We start from the raw sequence: 23197 nt of genomic DNA, 5'->3' as shown, positions 1-23197 counted from the left end.
GATACGCGGAAAGTTTTTTTTTTAAATCTTTCTTCATAATAGGATGCCGAAACCAATTTTCCACCAACCTGTCTTTCTCACTGCAACGACACTTGCAAGGTCGCCGAAAACTAATTACATCATCACATGATTGCAATAGCAAACAAGTAAGCAAACGAAGCCTTGTAATAAACCTTTTCCTCATTAACGCCAGTGTAATCATATTACGGCGTAGTTGCCTTCGCCGTTGTCTTTCCCTGTAGATTTTCTCCATTAAAATGGTTGCTAAAGCTCTTGTCTACGCCATGTTTGCTTCGAAATGACACCTCTGACTAGGTATATTATTGCATTCCGGCTGAGAAATAAATTCGACCAAAATTCGACCCATTAACTTCGACGCGTAAAACCACGGTACAATTAATGTCGACGGAAGGACGAATTTAATAGAATTAGCGCGACGTATAAACTAGGCCTAACCCTACAGCCAGGAGAAAAAAATTTGACAATAGACGTTTGACCGCTCGGCATGTTCTGACCATAAACCTTTAGAGGTCACCATGAAGAAACCATTGGATCGTGCGCCCAGACGTTTACAAGGCATGCTAGTGGGAGCTCTGGTCTAGGACATCAAATTACAGTAGCTCAAAAGCTAGGATATGTTCCTTGTATGCACTCTTAGTAGAGCCTCCCTTCCTGGACCAGCATTAAAGACCAAGAGAAATTTGAAACCATCGCTGCCCTTAAATACTTAGTCATGCCAAACATATGGCTTCGCGAGATTCACCTGCATAAAAACAAAGATCTGGCTCTACAGCAACTAAAGCAAACCATCCAAGAAGGCTGGCCAGACCACCAATCAGCGTTACCACTCTTTATTGTGCCCTATTTCAGCATTCACGGTTAATTGGCTATCACTGATAGTTTAGTGTTTTGTGCAGTGCGGCTGGCGATCCGCAAAAGTACAAGGTCACAAATTAAGAAGGGCATCCACTGTGGCAATCCGAGCATCGAGTCCTGCCTGCGGAGGGCAAGTGTGCATGTGTTCTAGCCTAGTATGAACAAAGAAGTAAAAGAGTGGATACAAAGCTTGTCGCTTGCAGAGAAATTTAGCAGACCCCTCTCAAAGAGACACTTATGAGTCGCGAAATTATCTACAGCCAATGACCAAAGATTTCGTCAGATCTATTTACCTTCAAGTACAAGCGACTTATTCAAATCTTTTGTAGAGAACCTTGAAGCACCAAAACTTCAGGATAACGAAGGTGATAAATTGGACGGAGAAATCTCTCCAAAAGAATGTAAAAATGTTATACGACATTCGCATCCGCAGGTGATGACGGTCCTCACGTGGGAGTTCTACAACTGCTTGTTTGACTTGTCGCGTCATTTAGGGAAGGTAAAAGGTCGATTTCTCAAAAACGAGGTGTAATTACTCTAATACCTAAAGAACATTCAGATCTGAATGATCTTTCTAACTGGCGACCAATAACTCTCCTTAATATTGATTACAAAATTGCATCCAAAGTTATAGCTAAAAGAATAGAAAAAGTCCTGACGCACTTAATTAATCCGCATCAAACAGATTTCATTAAAGGGAGCTGCATTGTCCAAAATGTTAGACTGATTAACGATAACCTAAAGCAAACAAAGCTTCAAAATATATCAGGGATACTTCTGCAACTCTATTTTCGTAAAGCGTTCGATACAATTGAGTGGAATTTCATTCCGAAGACTACATTTTTCTTCAGTTTTGGTGATGACTTCCAACGTTGTCTTTCCACGTTCTTTACCAACTCCGCAACCGCAGTTTTAAACAAAAGCTTTTATACCAACTACTTTAAGTTATCAAGAGGGGTGTGACAGGGCTGTCCCCTGTCCCCTTACTTATTCATTCCGCGGTTGAGCTTCTGGCTTGTATACTTAAACAAGACTAGGGATTACACGGTATAACACTGTTTGGTAAAGAATTCAAAATAGGCCAATCCGCTGACGACGCCCTTGTTCTCTTGTGGGGATAAGGGCCCTGTTAGGAGAGCTATTGAAGCGTTGAATGAATTCGGCAATCTACCGGGCTTCTGTCTTAATCCATCCAAAACCAAATCATTGTGGCTGGGACCCTGGAGGTATTCTAAAGAAAAACCTTTCGGATTCAAATGGCCGGAGAGTCCGATTAGCACCTTAGGGATCTCCATCTCATATGACATACCCAAAAAAAATGGCAATTATAATTTCAAGGAAAAATTGCAAAAAGTTGAAACTGGTCATGGTATCTGGCAATCTTGAAATCTTAAACTGTTCGGAAGATGTCTCATAACAAAAAGCTTAGCTATCTCGCAGCTCGTACACCCGATTCATATTGTCGACATTTCTAAAGACTATATTGAGGCCGCTGACTCTGAAATATTTAAATTCATTTTGAAAAAAAACAAAGAAAAAATCAAGGGTAAAGTTATCTAACTGGCCTGCAACCAATCGGGGGGAGGCTTACGTAATCCTGGAAAGTAATTCCAGAACTTTTGCTGCGTTCTAATTATGACCAAGAACTTCTTGAGGAGGCACATTTCCCAAACGTTTAGAATTTATTGTTACATTTTTTCGCTGATTTTAAATCCTCTTACAACCCGCAAGAAAGTGACCCGGAAATTGGTTATATTCATTAACAAACAAATTCGCATAAATGGTCGAACAATTTTCTATGGGAGCTGGTTTAATAGGAATGTTTCTCTCTCACGCAGACTTCGTTCGAAAATACGCTTTACACTGTAATTTCTTAACTCATATGCAGGTTGTATCGGCAATCCCACAGTCCGTTATTGATAGGGCAAGAGTAAAACCAATTAGTTCCATCTAACTACTTACTTGCTTACTTATCCTCATCGGGCCCATGAGGACCCTTAAGGCCAGCCAGAAGATTGCGCCATCCATCCCGGTCTGCCGCCGATGCGACCGCAGCCCCCCACGAATGCCATCCCAGCTGGTTTCTTTCTTACTCCACAGTTCTTCTCCGCGTTGCTATCGGCCGGCCTCGCCTCCTTTTACCTGCAGGTGCCCACGTAAGTGCAGTCCTCGAGATGTTACTAGGACTAGTCCTCAATATGTGTCCTATCGATCGCCATGTTCTCACTCGTATAAGGGCTGATACCGGCGTACTCCCTGTTGCTTTGTAATGCTCTTCGTTGCTAAGATGGTTAGGCCAGAATTTCCTCAGCACTCTCCTCAGGCATCTGCAGTGAAAAACATCCAGGTTGTTGAGATCAGTTGTTGTCACTCTCGACATCTCGGCTCCATACAGTAGCACGGACAGCACATTTGAGTTCAGGATGCGCAGCTTGTGCTTCTGGTTGAATCTACGTGACCTCCAGATGTTCTGAAGTCTGGTGAAGGCATTTTCTACCTAGTGCTAGTCGTCTCTTGATGTCCGCTTCTGTGCCACCAAATTGTTCAAGTACTGAACTTCGTTACACGAAGGATTCCACATGTTCCACCTCCTCTCCTTCTATCCTTATGTAATCTGTGCATCTGTGGCTCATCCGAAGAGTCTTTGTTTTGCGAGGGTTGATCTTGAGCCCGACAACGCCAGCGGTGGTTACTAGTCTGTCAGTCTTCTCCTGGAGATCAGCAAATCTGCTTAGGATGAGAGCAACATCATCAGCATAATCCAGGTCTTCTAGAACTGATGTAAACTTCCATCTCAGGCCACGTTTCCTGTTGTTTGTGTGCTGCATGACCCAGTCCATGATAAAGACAAAGATGAAGCCAGACATCACGCACCCCTGCCGCAAGCCGCTCTTCACTTCAAACCAGCTAGAATACCTTCCGCCTTCTGTAACACAGTTTGAGCTCTGATGCTATAGTGCCTTGAAAGTCCTGACAAAGATGTCAGGGATGCCATACTGCCCCATAATGTCCCAAAGTCGCTCTCTGATGATGCTGTCAAATGCCTTTGAAAAGTCAAGGTAGTTAATGTACACTGGTGCTCGCCATTGTTGGTACTGCTCCAAGATGCTCCGTAGAGCAAAGATTTGCTCAAAAGCTCCCCTTCCAGATCGAAACCCTGCCTGCTTCTGCCTTATCATCTCGTCCACACCGCTCTTCACTCTGTCAATGAGCACCCTGCATAAGATTTTGCTTGGTACGGAGAGCAGGGATATACCGCGATAGTTATCACACTCAGTGAGGTCTCCTTTCTTCGGTACTTTCACTATGAGTGACTTCTTCTAGTGCTCTGGTACACATTGATCTTTCAAGATGGAGTTGAAGAGTAAGTGGAGTTGCTTCACAGCATCGTTCTCAGAGCACTTGAGCATCTCAGCACTGATGGCATCAATCCTCGGACTCTTGCCATTCTTCAGACGGTGGATAGCTCTCTTGATCTCAGCAATTGAGATGTCACCAGTCTCGATGCTTGTGATAACTTCAGGTACTTGATCTATGTCTGGCAGTGATATGTCAGGTCGTGGTGACACGTGATCTTATGAATGTCTGTATGCTTGAATAGAGAGCCACCAATCACCAAATCGTTGTTGCCACAGAACGTCGCCAACCTCTCTCCGTTCTCGTTCATTCTTCCAAGTCCATGTTGCCCCATCACCTTCTTCCATCCTTCATTGTCCTCTCCGATTTTGGCATTCAGGTCCCCCATTACAATTAGCACATCATGCCTGGGTGTTGCTTTTACCTCTCGCTGCAGCTGCTCATAAAATTCTTCCTTGGATTCGTCCTCTGCGTCATTGGTGGGCGAGTACACCTGGATGATGGTGAGTTTTGCAAAGCGCGAGTTAAAGCGTGCACTCATAATTCTTTCATTGATATGGTTCCACTTCAACAGTGTTCTTCTTACTTCCCTCTTCAGAATGACTCCTACTCCTCTATGATACATACATACATACATACATAAACTTTATTCAAGTGTCTATAACTATTTAGCTCTTAGCTAAGAGCTAATTGGGGACACTTAATTAAAATTGATCAATAAAATTAAGATAAAATTGATAGATACATGTAAAAAATTACATTTTTAAATACAGTTAACGATTGACTGTAAAAAGATTAAATTATTTACAATGCTACTAACATTACTAATTTAGTTAAACATATAAATAATTTAAAAAGGGACTAAAATCAGAAGTTATCGTCAGGACTGGCACACTTGACAATTGCAGCTCCCGTCCAATAATCCTTTTATGTCCATACCTCGGATTGCGTGTTTAAATGCTTCAAGGCTCGTTTTTTGACGTAAGTTAATATTTATTTTACTCCATAAATACGGTTCTAAATATCGGATACTATGTTTGCCGTATTTTGTAGTGTTTACCCTAGGGATAGAAAAATCCTTGTTACGTAAATTGTATTTACTATTTGAGATAGGGAAAATGTCAATTATAGTCTTGGGTACCAAATTATGTTTCACTTTATACATTAAAATTAAAATGTCTTGTAGTCTTCGATTTTCTAAACTCGGTAGTTTTGCCCATTCGAGGAGCTGCTCGTACGTTGCTGTTTTATTCCTGAATACAGCTCGCAAAGCTCGTTCCTGTTCTTAGTGTCTGATGCTCTGCAAAAATGCCAGACCATGTGGCAGTAGGTTAAATTCGGTAGCACCCCAGCCTTGTACAACTGAAGCAAGGCATGAGTAGGAACCAGTTTTTTGAGTCGATTAAGAACACCGACTTTGCTTCCTGCTTTCTTACAAATGTCACTTATGTGTGAACTATAGTTCAGTCTACTGTCAAGTGTCACTCCAAGAAGCTTAAGGGAAAGTTTAGATTCGACATTCTCACCATCAATTGTGATATTAATTGCTGCAGCTTCCGTATCCCTGTTACACAAAATCATTGCACCATACTTTTTATGATTGCCTTTAAGATAATTCTCATTATACCATCTTGATATAACTACACCCTCGTTTCTGAGTCTGCTCTACTTGGGATATTGATTCAGCAATAACATAAATCTGATGGTCGTCGGCGTACATTGAGATGTTTGCATCCGTTATTTGATATGTCAAGTCATTTTGAAATATATTCCATAGCAGAGGACCAAAGGATGAGCCCTGAGGACATCCTCTTCTCATATCCTTCCACTCACTTACCACTGAATTTAGTTTTACCCGGTTTTGTCTATTTGTGAAATACGAACGCATGAGACAAAGTGCTTGCTCTGAGAACCCATATGCTTTGAGCTTATTGATCAATAAGGACGGTTGCAATGAGTCGAAAGCTTTACTCATATCGGTGGAGAGTACAACTTGTTTATTGTCCATAGCTAATTTCCATTCTTCTGTCAGTCTGATAATGGTTGTTTCGCAGCTTTGAATTTTTCTATATGCTGAAATGCTAGAGTCGAGGATATTGATGCTCCTCTTCTGCTATTGAGTACAAGATGCTCTCACCTATTGCTGTTTTCAGTTCTTCAAAGCCATTCCATCGTACTTCGCTCAGACCAAGAATGTCCAGATTGTACTTTCTGAATTCCCTGGTGACATTGGCAGTCTTTCCTATCTGATAAAGTGTTCGCAGAATCCAACACCCAAGACTCAGGGTAGGTTTGGGTGTCAGGAGGGAGGCCGCAGGCGACTTAATCAGGTTGTGGGGATCCTTTCGGCTTTGCTTTGTGATACCGGAATTCCAGCTTAGAAAGCTATCCTCGCGCACCTCACACGTTGCCCGACGACACCCCCGGATGAGCTCGTCAATCATCTTTTCGGTTTCCATAATCAAATAATTTTTACAGGGTGCGGGGAATAGCCGCACGCCCAGCCCCCAACCTGGAGGATCAGTGACTACCAATAAGTATGGCCTCTACCCTTTGACCTGCCCACCAAGGTTGAACCTACTGGTTGGATACCCCCGACGGTAAAGCTATCAAGGTCACCGAGGGACGCAAGCTCACCCACCACGACAAGGCAGCAGTCTACGTAGGCTCAGTCTCCAGCCGTGTGTGTCTCGGTGCTCCCGCGATCCTCCCCACCACCACGGCTGGGCGCGCGGGTTCGGCCTTTTGTGACGTCATGAATAATTATTCCGATATTTGTATAATTTCTGCAAAGCATCGCGTTTGTCCGCGGTATTTACATCTATTTACAGCATATGTAAACATGTCAGATATAACGCAGCCAAAATCAACGCCTCTTAAGAAGGTTACTAGATTAGCAAATGGAGGTTGTTTCTTTTGTGGTAGGGAGGAGGCAAATTCGAGGAAACGAAGGGCATTGGGACGATCCGTGGAGATAAAATAAAAACTTTTCAAGGTTTTGCCGCTTTCAATCGACGAGTTGCGAGACCATCATCATCGTTACATTTGCAAAACGCCTTGTTATAGGGAACTGGAAAAGTTCTTCAAACTGAAAGGGAACACAGAAACTCTACGAATTTCGAATATAAAACGATTTGAAGGAAGATCCACGCAAAGTACAAAACGCTGTTTGCCGTCTGATGTACAACCTTACCAGTCGCCGTCAGCAAAGAGACAGCCTTGGAAAAGTTTACACAGCGGCGGCAGAGCTCACAAAGTCTTACTTTTAGTAGTCCAGTCGCTGATGCTTGTGAAAGTGCTGTAATCGTTAAAGACACCCAAGCACAACTGATAAAGCCCACTGGTCCGAATGTTCATCTAGGGCCTTGACCAATAACTGCAGTGGCAAAGATGATTTCGCCAGTTTTCATGTTTTGTTACAAACCCAGCGCGCCGCCGTTAGCCGTTACAGCTAATTTAGAAGACAGTGCTAATGAAGATACAAGCACTGTACAGGTAAGCCACCATGTTGATTCAGTTCTTTAGGCAAATTGGCGGGGAAAACACAGCTTTGGAGGAATAAAAATATGGTAGGACCCCGCTAACTCGAGCTCGGTGAAGTCGAACTCCCCACTCGAACTCAATGCAACTTTCCTTGGAGGGTTCTTTCACTCATTTACTATTTTCTTACTGTAACCCCCGCTGTTTCCTTGGGAGCTCGAAGTTGCGAGGCTCTACTGGATTGTGTGCATGTGCCGTCGTACATTCAAAGATGTACCGAAAATATAAATACCGTAAATTAGTTTTGGAGGTTAATACATGTATTTACTGTATCACTGAATTTTAATATCAAAACAGGTAACAGTGACCTATTCAAGTGGTCGAAAAACAAGAGTACTCCCAAAAGACCTTAATAAGCTTGGAAAAGCACTAGCACGGGGAAATGACCCTAGATCCATAGTGGCTGCAATGAGCTCATCTCCAAAACTCAGAGACAGTCTTGAAGAGCACATGTGCAATACCATACGTAGTGAGGTTGAGACACTTTGTTCAGTAAAGTGACCCTCTTGTTTGTGGACATCTACAAAAGGAAAAATGTTAGCTTTTTCTTGGAGCAAGTTAGCAGAGGAAATCCGAGGAAAGGCTCCTCTCCTTCAAAGATACAACAAGATTTCCTGGGCTCTGCCCTGCAGCTGGAATTCTGTTGAAACTGCGGGACCCTGCAACGAGTTTAGTTCCATTTGTCACGAGTCTTATGTTGAAAGCTGGAGGACTGTCAAAGAAGGCGAGTGGCCTATTACTTCTAGGAAAACAAACTACCAGCACTTTTTAAGAAATGCATCCAGCTAATGTAGTAATAAATAACTATGGTGGGTTGCAACAATCCAAACCTTTGCAAATGAATAACACAGTACACAATGCAACTTAGATTTTTCCAGGGGGCAATAGTCATAGTCTCAGGCACTTCATGCATCCACAGGCACTGACAAGTCACATTTAATGAGACGGGACACACCAAATTAACCTTTTCAGGGTGGAGGGGTGGAGGTCTAAAGCTTCACATAATACGAGAATTAATGTTTGGATCAGTGGTACTAAATAATATATTGTTGAAGTATTGTGTATCACTCATGATCAAATTTAGCACAGAAAAGTTATTAAAAATATATTACACCAATTCTAATATGCAATTTGAGTCATGGATACCACTAATTCAAAAAAGGAATTATGCATGTATAAACCCTTCTTACCTGACTCTTCTTTGGGTGATTCCAGAAGATAAAACGAGAAAGAAGTTGGGGAGGGCATTTTCCTAAGCTTTTTGTTCTTTTGTCCTTGGATCCATGGCATTGTTCTTTGGAATGTGCATCTAATTTACCCTAGTTGAATTCAGTATCAAACTGATACAATGTTTTTCATCGTAATATTAATCCATTACTATTATAATAATACGATCTTGATTAAGTGGCAGGGACCTACTGTAACCCATTTATGTTCAGTTTGAAATATTTGAAATATAATCTCTCACTGAGGGTAAATATAGGTAAATTTATTTATTACTTTATTACGATCTTGATTCAGTGTTTTTCATTTTGTAAAGACAGTACAATTTTGCACCCATGTGGCATTTGGTACTTGCTCTTATTCATAACCCTTCTCTACAATAAAGGAAGGTCACACCATTTTTGTGTAACGAAGTGTCAACATTAATACAAAGCCTTTCTTTTATTTCAGGGCTTTATAAGACTGAATCATCTGGGACTCACACTGTCACCTAAAAGCGTAAATAAAGTACTATACAAAGTTAGTGAAGATTATAGCACCAGGTTGACCCAGAAGAAATAAGAGGTGTCAAATTACCTGGAAGGAGAAAATGACTTCAAACATCAAATTAAAGAGATAGGTACAAGGGTGGTTGAATTGGAGAGGACACTCGTCGAAAATAATGACTTTACTATGCATGCAGATTTGGTTTCAGCCATAAATCAGAGTCGAGAGGTGGTACAAACTGTGCAAGACGACCTAGATAAGCTGAAAAAACAGAGACCCTCAAGTTACTGCCTTGTTTTGGATAACCTTGACATAAGGATTGAGGCATCTGCCATGACATCTGAAAACCAAAATAAATATCACCATTGGTGCTACCACAATGCAGTGTTTGACAGAGTAAATCCAGTTGAACTGCCTGATGACAAGCCATTGGCTTCGTCCTAGATGTGCCAAACAAATTCCTTTTACCAGCTCTTGAGGACAACAAAAACATTCTTAATGATTTTGCTGTTCTGGTGTTAAGGGTTTTTTTTAAAAATATTTGAAAAAATACAAACTAGGTTACACTGGTGGTTTAAAAGATGATATATTACAATAAAAAATGTTCCCAACGTTTCGGTCACAAACACAGACCTTCAGGGGAAGTGAAAAAACCACACAAAAGCACAGATATAAGCAAGACGCTGATTAAAAATTCGAGATAAGTGTCATTTTTTCTTGTTTGCAAGGGTCAAGTGCAAATACTCCTTGGGGAGTAACGCCCCGTCATCTCGGTTGAGAGGGTCTCTTGCGCAATTAATCTCCCAACCTTCCAAAATCTTCCTTTGGTGCCAATTACTATTAGTCCTGAGAATTGTGGCCTCATCCCATGCGATATCGTGATTGGTATTTGTCACGTGGTCTGCAAGTGCTGATTTTTTGCATTGCCTCCGTGCGACAGCCTTCTGGTGCTCGCCTTTTCTTGTTGAGAATTTTCTTTGCGTTTCGCCGATGTAGCTCTTGCTACAATCAGCGCAAGGAATGTCGTAAACAGGGCCACGAGTTTCTTCTTTGTCTATTTGGTCTTTCGGTTTGGGAAACATCTGGCTCATTGTTTGATAGGGTTTGAATGCCACTTTGATGCCGTGGTTTTCCAAAACTCTCTTTATTGGCTGAGAGGTCCCGCTGACGTATGGAATTGTGCTATAGCCCCGCCCGGATTCTGCAGCGTTGATTGTGTCCTTCGGCGGTGGTTTAGGCTTGCTGGCATCCAAAATAAAGCGCCACGAAATTTGATAGTACTTAGACTTTTCTCGAACATCTGAATTCAACTGAACCCTGCATTAACTTCACGGTTGAACGCGAAAGCGAGGGAAAAATTGCCTTCCTTGACACTATGGTTCACCCCCAGGAAGACGGAAGATTAACTACCACTGTTTACCGGAAACCTACTCACACTGATCGCTATCTGTCGTTTTCATCGCACCATCCTAGTATGCACAAGCGAGCTGTGGTTAAATCTTTGATGGATCGGGCCGAAAAAATCCCCACAACAAAATCTGATCGAAGTAAGGAAAAGCAACGAGTAATATCGACATTACAGTCCAATGGATTCCCCAAGCGCTTTATTTTGGATGCCAGCAAGCCTAAACCACCGCCGAAGGACACAATCAACGCTGCAGAATCCGGGCACAAATATTCTGAGGAAATGAAAAGGCCGACCGACAAAGTTAACCATTTAATTCCCACCGGTTTTCCTCTCTCCTGCAACAAGTGCAAGTAGTGGTATTTTGTTTAGTTATCAGCAAGCTATCGGTGATCGGTTCCTTATCTTTTATTACCCCTTGTTTTGAGATACTGGTCACCATTTGGACGCAGGGTGATCCCGTAATTCCTTCTACTCAAATCATGGCCCCCAATGTCAAATTTCCCTCTCTGAAAAAATGTGATTATCTCAATAGTTTCCATCTGTAATCTTAGGCTTCATAAGTGAATCAGCGAGCCCCCCCCCCCCCCCCCCCAAATGAACCCCTGAATGAGCCTCACCTATTCCCAATTACAACATCACTAGATGGACTTTAAGAATTTTTCTGAAAGCTTGATTTGTCTTTTGGTGGATAACTTAAGTTTAATAAGGCTGGCCTCCTCTCACAGAAATTGAGACTTAGCAACACAGATTGAGCAAAGTTTTTATAAAGATCTTTTTGTTAGTTATCTGTGTCAAATCAAGTATAGCAATGGTGATACGATAAAACACTAAATTGACTGAGTGGGAGGAACAGGCAGCCAGTTTTTTTGGCCAGCGGCATGCAAGAGATTTCTGAATGTTGTTCTTGATGCTCAAATCATCACTGCGGAGTTGAAATTCTTCGGAATGAACACAGTAAAAGACAAACCAACCAAGAATGGCTTTAATGAAAGCATGAAGGACAGCATTGAGCCAGTAAAGCAGAAGTATTTGCAAAGCACTGCAATCAAGTTCATTTCCACATTTATTGTTGACGCTGAACTTTATGCAAAACACTTTACAAACATTTATTCTCTACTAGAATGGGAAGACTATGAAACAAGTCAAGAAATTAACCCTGGTGGGAGATGCCCATGCAGATTTAGAGGATGTCAATCATCCTTTAGATAAAATGAGCAAAGCAGACGGCAACATGAACTACCATAACTCACGAAGCCCCACCTGAAATAAGAGAAGTACCGCAGTTACTAAGCACACTGCCAGGGCAAACAAATCATGGTGAAATTGCAAAAGATGATGATTTCAATTACCATTGCAGTATGATGAACATGGGTTTAATGCTTCGTAATTTCATAGATGCTGGATTGCGCATTTTGAGATGCATCAAGTTTTTTTGATTTCCAACAGGGTGGCTCAGGGAGCACTAAATATGCGCTGGAGTCCCTTTATCACCTTTTTCAGGTTTATGCCCTGCTAAATCCTCGTGAAGCTGACCGTCTTACGTGGAACTGTACAGTAAATACTAAAGGAGGTGCGGGTAACAACGTTTTCCTGGACCTTGACCTTGAACATGACAACCACTATGTTACAGAACTTCTCAGAGGCTTAGGTGCAAATGTCAGTGAAACAAGTGTCAACAGAATTTGTAGAGCTTTCTTTTTGATAATTAAACTGTTTCAAAGACTGGACTGCGAATTGAACATCTGCCAAAATTTCACAACTGTCCCCAAGATTATTTACAACTCTTAGATACCAGTTCCTTATTTAAATGGATCAATGACCACAAGAAGAATATTTGTGAAGGTAGAAGACCAAGATAAAATACATATGAAACAAAATGAAAGATCTTATATCCTGTTTAAATATTGTATCAAATCAAAACCACTATTTTGGGGCTTACAATGATGCAAATATATGTCTACATTTCCAATAATAAACTGATGCTACCTGTAAAGTAGCACGCATTAAAGGCCATAAAAGTGAGAGATTCCTGAGCCACCAGTTGTCTGAAAATGCACTTGCAAATTTGGATACTTCTTAAAGGACAACAATTCCAACCAATGCCACCCTACTACATTCTTTGCAAAATGCCTGATATTAAAACCAAACATGTTAAACAATAACAAATTCAGTGCAAGGTTAGAGTTGCAGATCATTTAAGGCACTATTACACTATGTGACGCTTTGTGCAACTTGTCTCGCACTGTTTTGTTGAAAACTTTGTGAGACAAGTTGCATGAGAGATTGCATAGTGGAACATACCCTGCAATGGTCAAAATTGTTGTAAGTCAAGTTGCAGAAGACGTTGCTGAAAGTAGAATCAAGTTCTACTTTTTGTACAACTTCAATGTCTCGCAACAATTTTGGCCGTTGCAGGGCATCTTACACTATGCAATTTCTCAAGCAACTTGTGTCGCCAAAACATTGTGAGACAAGTTGCATGAAGCATTTCTGAGTGTAACAGCGCCTTTAGATCCAAAATGAATTTTCTTGGAATCTACCATTGATTGTCTGTTGACATTTAACGTTATTATTCCCATTAATTGAGGGGGTGCATGGAATAAAAACCTTGATGACTTTTGATCTAGTCGATCTGATTCACAAGAATACAAAAGGCAGATCATTAATATACATCACTTTATCAAAAATCTCTCTAGGTTTTATTCCATGTACCTCTTCAATTATTATTTTGGATATATAATTTTGCCAGAGTGGCCTTGGTTGGCATGCTTGCACTGAAACAAGTTCAATCATAAAGAGCATGATTAAAATGATGTACATTTATGGACACCAGTCACTCATGGGTGTCCATGATGAGCACCTTCACTTGCAAACCTTATGGAATACAATGAACAGTGCAAGGCTGTGTTCTTGCAGCAACCATGTCACTGGCAGTTAACGTTTGTCTCTACACAACTGGAAATACTTTATCCTTCCATACAGCTTTAGTACTGGGCTACCTGACCGACATTTCTTGGTTTGCTCCATGTAATTTTTCTTAGATCACAGCCTTGCATAGTAAATAGTACCTAATATAAAATTAATACACAATTTAACCTTACAAGGACTGTTCCTGCTCTTCTAAGTACCCATGCATATCGTCTGCCCTGAAAAAGTCACTTGAAATGAGCAGCAAATCACTGTCAACAACTTCACTGTCCCACAAATCAAAATCTTGCAATGCAAATGAATCTTCTTCCTGTTCAGCAACATTAAATTGATAGTTGATATCTCCAAAGACCACAAAACTTTGCTTTGTAGATAGTTAAGCTGATCTTTCACCAGCGGCAGAAGAGAAGAAATCACAACCACAATAGAATGCTGAGGACATGATTCCATGTGGTCCAACACAATCGGAAAAGCTTGAAAAATTAACGATTTTCCGGAACCCGTAGGGAAGTTAACAAAAGTATCTCGTCCCAAAATTAGCTCTATCAAAGCCTTACTCTGTTTTTCCTTGAATTCACCAAGGTCAAACCTTGCTAAAGCATAACTGCAAGCGTTGGCGAATCTACACTCGAAATTCTCTGAATCCCCCATCTTGGAATAATAAACTATAATTATGCCCCCGGGATTTCAAGGGCCTCGTTTTTGATTGGTCAGTTAAACAAAAGCCGAACCCGCACGCCCAGCCATGGTGGTGGGGAGGATCGCGGGCGCACCGAGACACCCACGACTGGAGACTGAGCCTACAGTCTACGGGGAAGCAACTAACTACTGATATCACTATAAATTTGCTTAAAATGAAAAATAGGGATTATTACCGGCTTCTGGTTAAAAATTCGAGGTACAAACACACTGTGACATTGAAGGGGGTTGAAAAATGACAGAGACATTTACAACCACACACCACTACGATTGATTCTTTTTTCAGCAGTGTAAGTGTACTAAGATAATTTTATTTCAAGCTCCTCCACCGGATAGTTGTTACGTTGTTTACGTCTCGTAAACGGCACGCTTTGCATCTACTGTGGGGAGAATGATTCTAGTATCCATACCTTTTGTAACTGTCAGTGGTCTAAACAGTTTTACTCGGAAGTCATTAAATGGTTTAATGCAGAAAATGTTGCCTCTCTCTTGCTACCTCCAATTGCAATTCTCTTTGGCAAAGCCTCCTTCAAGACCGATCCAATAAAATGGGGATTAAATTGTACCCTCCTCCTTGCTAAATATTATTTGTACACGCAAAAGTTAGCACAAAGTAAGATATCTTCAAAAGAATTTAAAGTGGAGTTCTATTCTAGATTTCATCCTGAAAAGTTACTTCGGTAACACTTACTTAATTTATAAAACGTTACGTGTAAAATATTGTAACCAATAAGAGATCATGCAGCCAAGATGCCTTAATAATATTTTTTTGGAACTAAAACACCTTGATTAGATTGCAGTAACAACCTGAAGCAGATATATGTTCGCCTACCAGATCAGTTGCAGGTCAAGTGGCATAAATGAGCAAGAATCTTTTTTTGACAAGACTGGTGGTAGAGAGCCATCCTTGAAAGACTTTAGCTACTTCATAAGTACAGCATCCTTGACCGAGAATGATCCAGTACATAGGAGAAACACAGTACCCCAGTGAAGGATATGTAAGACACTTTAAAGAAATCGACATTTCATTCCGGGTTTACAGATAGTACGCAAGTAACTACTCTAGCCGCTAGTGTTAGCAAACTGGTCTCCAAATCCTCTTGTATCAGAGACACCTGCAATATTTGCAAAAGATCATACCAGATACATAAATATCTTGTCTCCTTGGCTAAAAATATAAATTGGTGTCGACGATTCTCCAAGTTTAATGCAGTTTGCTATCGTTGTCTCTCTCCTTCTCATTTACAAAGAGAGTTCCCACAAAGGAATGGTTGCACTGTGTAGACTGTGCTCACACATAAAATCACCAACCCTTACTACATTTGGCTGCTCCAACAACGAGCCAAGTTGACGAAGAGAAAGAAGTAGTGGTCAGATCTCATCACCAACTGTACTGTTGCCACTGTTAATTTACTCCAGGAAGGGGTGTTCTCAGTAGAGATCTAGGATTTGGAGAAACGAAAATTGAAGTGTGAAACGCTGAAGCGAGTTAGTGCACCTGTGACCGATACTGGATAATGGCTTCATGACAGTGGGTGGGCGCATTGTTGACGCTCGAGCCGCACCTGATGACAGGTTCCCAATGATTAATCCACCTAATCACCAGGTGACGCAGCTTCTGGTTGCATCATATCATCAGAAACTAGCCCATGCAGGTCAAATTCACTTTCTGGCTCAACTGAGACAGAGGTTTTGGATTCCAAAAGGGAGGTCCTTAGTTCGTTAAGTTGTGTGATCGCGACTAAAGTGCAAGAAGCAAAGAGCAGCGAGGATCGATCAGATGATGGCGGACTTACCAGCAATCGTTTGTCTTCAAGCGGGTTTGGTGCCAGCTACGGCTGCTTTAATATTTTGGAACTGAATTCCTCATTACTGTGGCGACTGTCTACCCTAAATTAATACGTTTCTATCTCTTGGAGGAAACTGGCCTTGAGCCAGGTCCTAGTAATCTTGGTTCAAGCACCCAGTCTCCATGAGTACCGTTTCATCCTGGTGGATGAAAATCGTCAATATGGGTGCTTTGCGTTTGGTAATGGTGTTGTTTACTCAGTTTACGTTATGAAGAAGCGATCTTTATTTGAATAACTGCCCAATTTATAAAAATGTGCGGCGGTAGTGCCTTATACTAATTAGGTGGTTGTACGTGCTGTGCGATAGGTGCTAGTGAGGAGGTGTGAGATATTTACAATGGGTGCTAGTGAGAAGGTGTGAGATATTTACATAGTTTAACACCTTTCCCCTTTTTGAAGCTTAAGTTATAAAAGAAATTCCATTAGACCTGTTTATCAAAGTTCATGTCCGAAGATAAAAATCTATTTTGACAGCACAGTTCTAGTTAGTTTTTTTTTAGTCCATAATTAAGTCCCTGAATCTTGAGGCAGGCCTTCGCTGCCCCTTTGAACGGCGGAACATAGAAATAGGCTCTTAATCACTACGGGGTTTAGGTTCCCGCTCCACAGGTTGATTCGTTTCTGTAAGCTCACTTTCAAGATACAGTTTCCAAACGCTCATCTCCTCCCTGGAGTTTTTCCTCTGGTTCAGCCTTTGCCTCTCTAATCTGGGTGCAATTCCTTCGAACTGGTCCCGTTGACGTGTTTACAGTGCAAGACCTTGGTCCAGTCCTTCCAATAACTTCACCATATATCCAAGGTTGGTGCTTATTTCCAGGCCTTAGTTTCTCTCTAAGAGGCTGCGAAGCCCTACTGAGCCATTGATCTTCAACTTCTTTCTGCGATGTCTCCATGCACTAGACATGGGGACGCTGTCTGTGGGATGAGTTGATGTTGTGCTGTAGGGATGATATCCTTAAGTCTTCTTGACATAAGACGTTGTGCTGGGTAGTAGTTGTAACCCTGCTGAGGGGTGTTTCTGTACACTAACAGAGTCAGATGAGGATCCTCTTTCCGATACTTCTTCAAAATGTTTTTTACAATCTTAACTGCTGCCTCTGCTTCCCTATTTCCCCAGCTGTAGTATGGTGATGATTTGACTATGTTGAAACCGTATTCTCGAGCAAACCTTGAGTACTCGTGACTTTCGAATTGAGGACCATTGTCGTTCATCAGCTCATCTGGGATCCCATGGCGAGCAAACTGTCGCTTCTTTGCTATGATTACTGAGTTAGCCGAGGTGTTTCCACTGAGTAGGTCAAGTTCAATATAGTCACTGTAATAGTCGACCATTACGAGTTAGTTGTTCCCATCCAACTGGAAGAGATCAGCACTTATTTTTGACCATGGTCTGATTGGTATTGTGTGGGATTTCATTGGTTCTTGTGGTCGCTCGCTAACGTATTGGGTACAAAGTCCACATGGAAGGCATTGTTCCTTTATTGCTTTTTACATCCCAGGCCAGAAAAGAGATTTGCAAGCCCCTCTTATGCTGCTGTCGGCCCCCTGGTGTGTTTTAGGCATTTTATGCAACATCTCTTCTCATAATGAGGAAGGGACAATAATTTGGTGAGAGCGATAGACCACGCCATCGTAAACAGAAATCTGGTCTCTGAAACGCCAGCATTGTCTTAGATGTTCGGCGTTTTCTTCCTTTCTGCAGGCCACCCACTAGCTACAACATCACACAGGGATGCCAGGACCGAATGTTTGGCGGTCTCTTGTTTGATTCGCTGCATAGTTTCAGATGTGACTCTGTTTGGCTCAATATCCATCTCAGCTATTTCCAGCCGGAACACTTCGTATTCTTGCTTAGCATTGGCTGCTGAAGGGTAATCACCGACAGGTGCCCGAGACAAAGTGTCGGCAACGTAAAGTTCCTTTCCTTTCTTGTAGCGAAGTGAAAACTGATATCTTTGTAGCTTGAGCATCATTGTGTGCAGTCGGCGAGGTGCTTTGCAGAGAGGCTTCTTGAAAATTGTGTCGAGTGGTTGATGATCTGTTTGTACCGTGATGTCGTGTTTTCCGTAAAAGGTACTGGTGCCATTTACCCATGCAAGAGACAATGGCAAGGCACTCCTTTTCAATTTGAGTGTAATTCTTCTCAGGGTTGTTCAGTCTGTGCGATGTGAAACAGACAGGCTGATCGTTTTGTAATAGTACGCCACCAATTGCATCTTCAGATGCATCCACTTGTAGAGTTACGGGAAGAGTAGGGTCGTAGTAGCGTAGTGCAGTCGCTGATGCACATTGCAGGGCAATGTTGCGGACGGGGCTGTTGATGTTTCCCGCCACACCAAAAACACTGTGACGACTGGGGCGATTTGCTTGTGTAGTTAACCTGCTCCTGCTGTGTGTTTCTGGCTGTTTTCATTAGCTGATTCGCGAACATGGTTGCCTCGAATGTTTGGCGACTTCGACCACTTCGCGTAGTTTCACCTTTGCCTCAGTGGTTTTGTGCCTGTGCCCTTTGCAGATTAACTTCACTCGAAGGGCATCCGACGTTAGGCCCTTATGAGTTCATTTGCAAAGTCTTGGTATTCGCATTGTGCCGCTTCATTTCGTATTCTCCTCTCCCATGACGCGATCGACTCATTTTCTTGTTGTAGTAGGCGAAAGAACTTTTGTAGTTCCCCTGACACTCCAACACTGGCGCCATAATATTCTCCCAACGCATTGACAACACTGTGAGGTTTCTTTAATTCGGTTTTGCTTAAATACAGACTATTTGTACACCATTCTAGCCGCAGGAGACAGAGACGCCCTGAGGCATGCCATAGCTTTGTCCGGCTTGGTCCACTTGGCTTCGTCGGTTTCTTTCGATATATCATACCAAGTTTGCATTATGCAGTAATCTATCAAATCCTCGATGTAGGTTTCAAGGTTCTGCTTTTCATCTCCTGTTGTCACCGATGTTCCGAAGGTCTACGATTATGAGTTGAGTTTGGACTGAGAGACGTTTGGCGCCCAAGTTTTGCCGTTGAAACCCTAATGTTGTCAAGGGGAACGCAAATAGTATTCATTGGCAACTTTCTGGGCTCTGATGTCATCAGTTTTCCCTTCCCGCGAGACTTTCAAGCAGAAATGGATAAGGTTTGTTGTAGCTGCTAGCTGAGTGAACTCTGGTCATTATTCTTTTGCTTTTCTTGTCGAAGACATTACCAGGGGATGTTCAAGTCTCAATAACCTGAACGAACATTCCATGTGACGTGCCTACAGGATGATGACAACAATTGGGTAAATCTAAACCACGGCGACGGTCGTGGATTCATTGAGTTTTGGCAGTAAGCTGGGATTGTTCCGGAAAGTGAGCTAAAACGAATTAAGTTGAAGGCAGGTTTTCTTGTTTCTGCAATCCAGAGCGGACCTTCGAACACCCGAATGAATTCATCACTACGATGACAGGTGGACAGGACAAACTGTGTGACAGCTAATATCTTAATCTTTCACATACTTTCCATAAACTCTAAGTCCAAAAAATCCAAGTATTTTTACTTGAAGTGTTGTTTGTGGTAATCCTTGTGACTGTGACGATTTTTACTGATTTGAAGGGATTATGTTCGACGTTCACTTGAACTCCAGCATTCGAAGCTCCAATTCATGTTGCTCCTATCTGATTGGATGAGGGTTTATTATCATCCAATCAGAGAGCAGCAAACGGCGACCAGCACACGAAACTTTAGCTACGCCTTCTCGGAGCCTTGAATGCTAGATGCTTCGAAAATCGGCTCGGTGCTGGAGCGGTCCGGGTTCTCAAGGATCATCGTTATAGCTGTGGCCAAAAGAAAGATTGCTCAACCTCGACAATCGAGGAGTATTTAAGGGTTCCTCTGCAAATTTTGTTTGCTCATCCAGACGTTCTTGTAGAAAACAAAAATATTTTCAATAACTTGCTGAAATTAAAAATCTCTCAGAAGCACAGCAAGGCGATAGTTATAGACGAGGCACATGTGGTAGTGGAATGGTTAGTAAACAATTGAATATAATATTTTGAAGTGCAAAAAAAAAACAAAAAATTCTAGAATTTGAATTGTGGCTTCCCTTGTATCCTGGGTGATGAAAATCTTCCAAGGCCAAAGTCAATTTTAATTCTTAAGTCGTTGCCGCCTGGAAGACAATCGCAGTTAGATTAAGCTGGGTATTTTGAAGTTGCTTGACATTCGTCTTTCACGCCCTCCAAAACCACTTGCGGTCCTCTTTCTATGTTGTTTTTACGAGATGGCCTCAATTTGGATGCGACCAGAGATTACCAGAGGTAACACAGCGGCCAAACCACTGAGCATGCGTGTGTTCTAAGCACTTCCGGTCTTTTTCCAGTGCCGCGATGAAGTGCTCGGTCAATCAACTTCAACACACTACGGAACGAACTGTGCGTGAGTTTGTGAATGAAATATTGCTGGGAATGTTTTTTTTTTTGTTGGATGAATCATTACCTAAATGACTTACCTCGTATGTACCACGTATGACCGAAGACCTTCGCGGTACTAAACGCAAAAGAGGGGATCCAGTTTGAGTATAACTCATTTTTGACCCAAGTTTTTAATCTCGGTTTTCACATGACGTCACAACCGCCATGTTGGTGCCCCTAAACAAAGAAAAGGCGGCCATGTTGGTGCCCCGACCAAATCCTCCGGGAATCTAACTCTACTATTATGCCAACGCTTGCTTTTGTTTTCGTTGAAGAACATGGCTGTTGATCACGTGAGTGAAAACCAGCAATTGCCACACAACATTAAATTTACAAATAAAGTAGCGAATCAAGTAATATTATTACTTACGACTACACGACGACTTTACTATTAATACAAGGGTGAACGTTTTGATCACACAATGCTTAGATTTCTCTTAATCGTCGAGGTTTTTCTCCTGGTAGTCTGGTTTTCCTCTCTCCTCAAAAACCAAACTATGACTTGACATCAGTTGTTTTTTTTTATTTATGTATAGTGTCCCCAATTAGTGCCCCTGCGCTAAACACAGTTGACACTTGAAGTTCAACACCATTTGTCCTATTTTAATTGTGACAGCTCAAGTAGTTCTTATTCAAAGGACGTCAAGAAGATTCACACGTTGATTCGTACCAGTTATGTATATATACCCATTGCTAAACAAATATGAAAAAGAACTAATCCAATATCTTGCTAAAGATCGAAAAAACGATCAACTCATGGAAAAACAAATGGTAAACAGTTTTAGTATATACTCACTCAGTGATCTTGGTGTTTCAAGCAATCTGATTGGTTCGCTATCTCGGAGTAATTGAGCATTATTCACTCCCTACGGAGTGAACAATGCTTGATCCAAACAAAACAAAATGGCCGGCGTAAACTCGCCAGCATTTATGAATCGGAAATATTGAGAATACAAGATGATACTGTGCTACACAAGACAAAAACGCCACAAAATTTAGCCTGGAAGTTTTCAAAGGTAAGAGAAGAGTTCATACTTTTCCCAACCAGTGTTTGACTTCGTTTTTCCAGATAATTATTGCTGAAAATTAAACAATCTTCACGCCAACAATTTGTTTCACTCAGAGTAATTCTCTCTTGCAGGGCTGATCGCCCACCAAAACGAATTTCTTAGTGAAATCGAGGAATTAAAAAATGATTAAGAGACTTCCACACGGTTAAAAGGAAACAGGACGGGTCATTTTACAACAAACTAACGCTCACCTCAATTAGAGCCACCATTTCATGTAGATCCTTTACCAACTGCACATTCAATTTCCATTTCAAATGAACCTCAAAAACTTTGATCGAACGGTGAAAATGTTTTAACAAGCAGACTTTCGATTTAGATTGTTGATTTAAACAGTGCTAAATGACCATTTTGCTGTCTGTGACGAGGATTTAAGGAAGGTTATTTTGATTTGCCATGTTTGAAGCTTCTGTAAACACTTTCGCGCATGCTTTGGCCGTTTGCACGTTTTCCACGCATAAATTGCGATGCCAATTAAATCGACTTTGGATGGTTTTTTTCTGCAATTGTTGTTGAGATCACTTCGCGAGTATATCCTAAAACAATTATTCTTTGAAATCGAGGTGGAAAGTGGCAGAATATTCACCTAGATTTCACAGAATAATTGTTAAATGACATATGAGACGCTTTTACTGGGGCAAATATGACACACACTGAACAGCGAAGAAAACGTGGTCTTTATCATGAGGATTTTTAGCCAATTAACAGCAGAGTTTAACTCTTACAATCAAGTTAGATATGTCTTGGGCATGAAAGTTGCATGCGCACGAGAAAAAAAAACACTCTTATCCCCATATAACACCACAACATATCTTTTCATTTCCTGTTTATGTAGCTGCTTGAGTTGCCATTCCCTATCTCACCTAGATAGATAGAAAAGAAAGCAGGGACGTTAGCCTTACTAGGAAACAACCTTACAGTTTAATATCATGACAACAACAAAAACGATAATAACAACAATAGTGATAATAATAATAATAATAATAAACATCCCGGATATAGTCATGTCAGTAGATACAAGCATTAGACAGCAACTCCTTAACACAAAGATCTATAGATCACAAAAGTTACACGAACAAGTAGACGACTTGTCCTGCCGACTCTGTTTTAAAGATCAGGAGACAGTATCACACGTTCTGTGTGGCTGTTCTCACATAGCACAGTCACTGTATAAAGCACGACACGACAGAATGCTACGCCCCGTTTACCATGCTTTACTGGAAAGATACAAATTTGAAGAATCTGAGTATTCTAATCCGTGGTACAAGCAATCTTATCCGCAACCAAGCCAAGAGAATAACGAGGCAAAGATCTT

At 41.5% G+C, this 23197-nt stretch overlaps 1 protein-coding gene across 1 annotated transcript in view; it reads left to right on the top strand.

Moving 5' to 3' along the window:
• Positions 1–22886: 22886 nt before the first annotated feature.
• Positions 22887–23197, top strand: part of LOC137981748 (uncharacterized) — a 687-nt gene continuing 376 nt past the window's right edge. Inside the window, exon 1 of the mRNA XM_068828804.1 lies at positions 22887–23197. This exon is cut by the window's right edge and continues 376 nt beyond it. Within this exon, the coding sequence (XP_068684905.1) occupies positions 22887–23197 (311 nt within the window).

The sequence above is a fragment of the Montipora foliosa genome, chromosome 13, assembly GCF_036669935.1.
Source record: "Montipora foliosa isolate CH-2021 chromosome 13, ASM3666993v2, whole genome shotgun sequence".
Taxonomy (NCBI): Eukaryota; Metazoa; Cnidaria; class Anthozoa; order Scleractinia; family Acroporidae; genus Montipora; species Montipora foliosa.
Note: the sequence above shows the minus strand (reverse complement) of the source record. Positions and strands in the feature narration are given on the sequence as shown.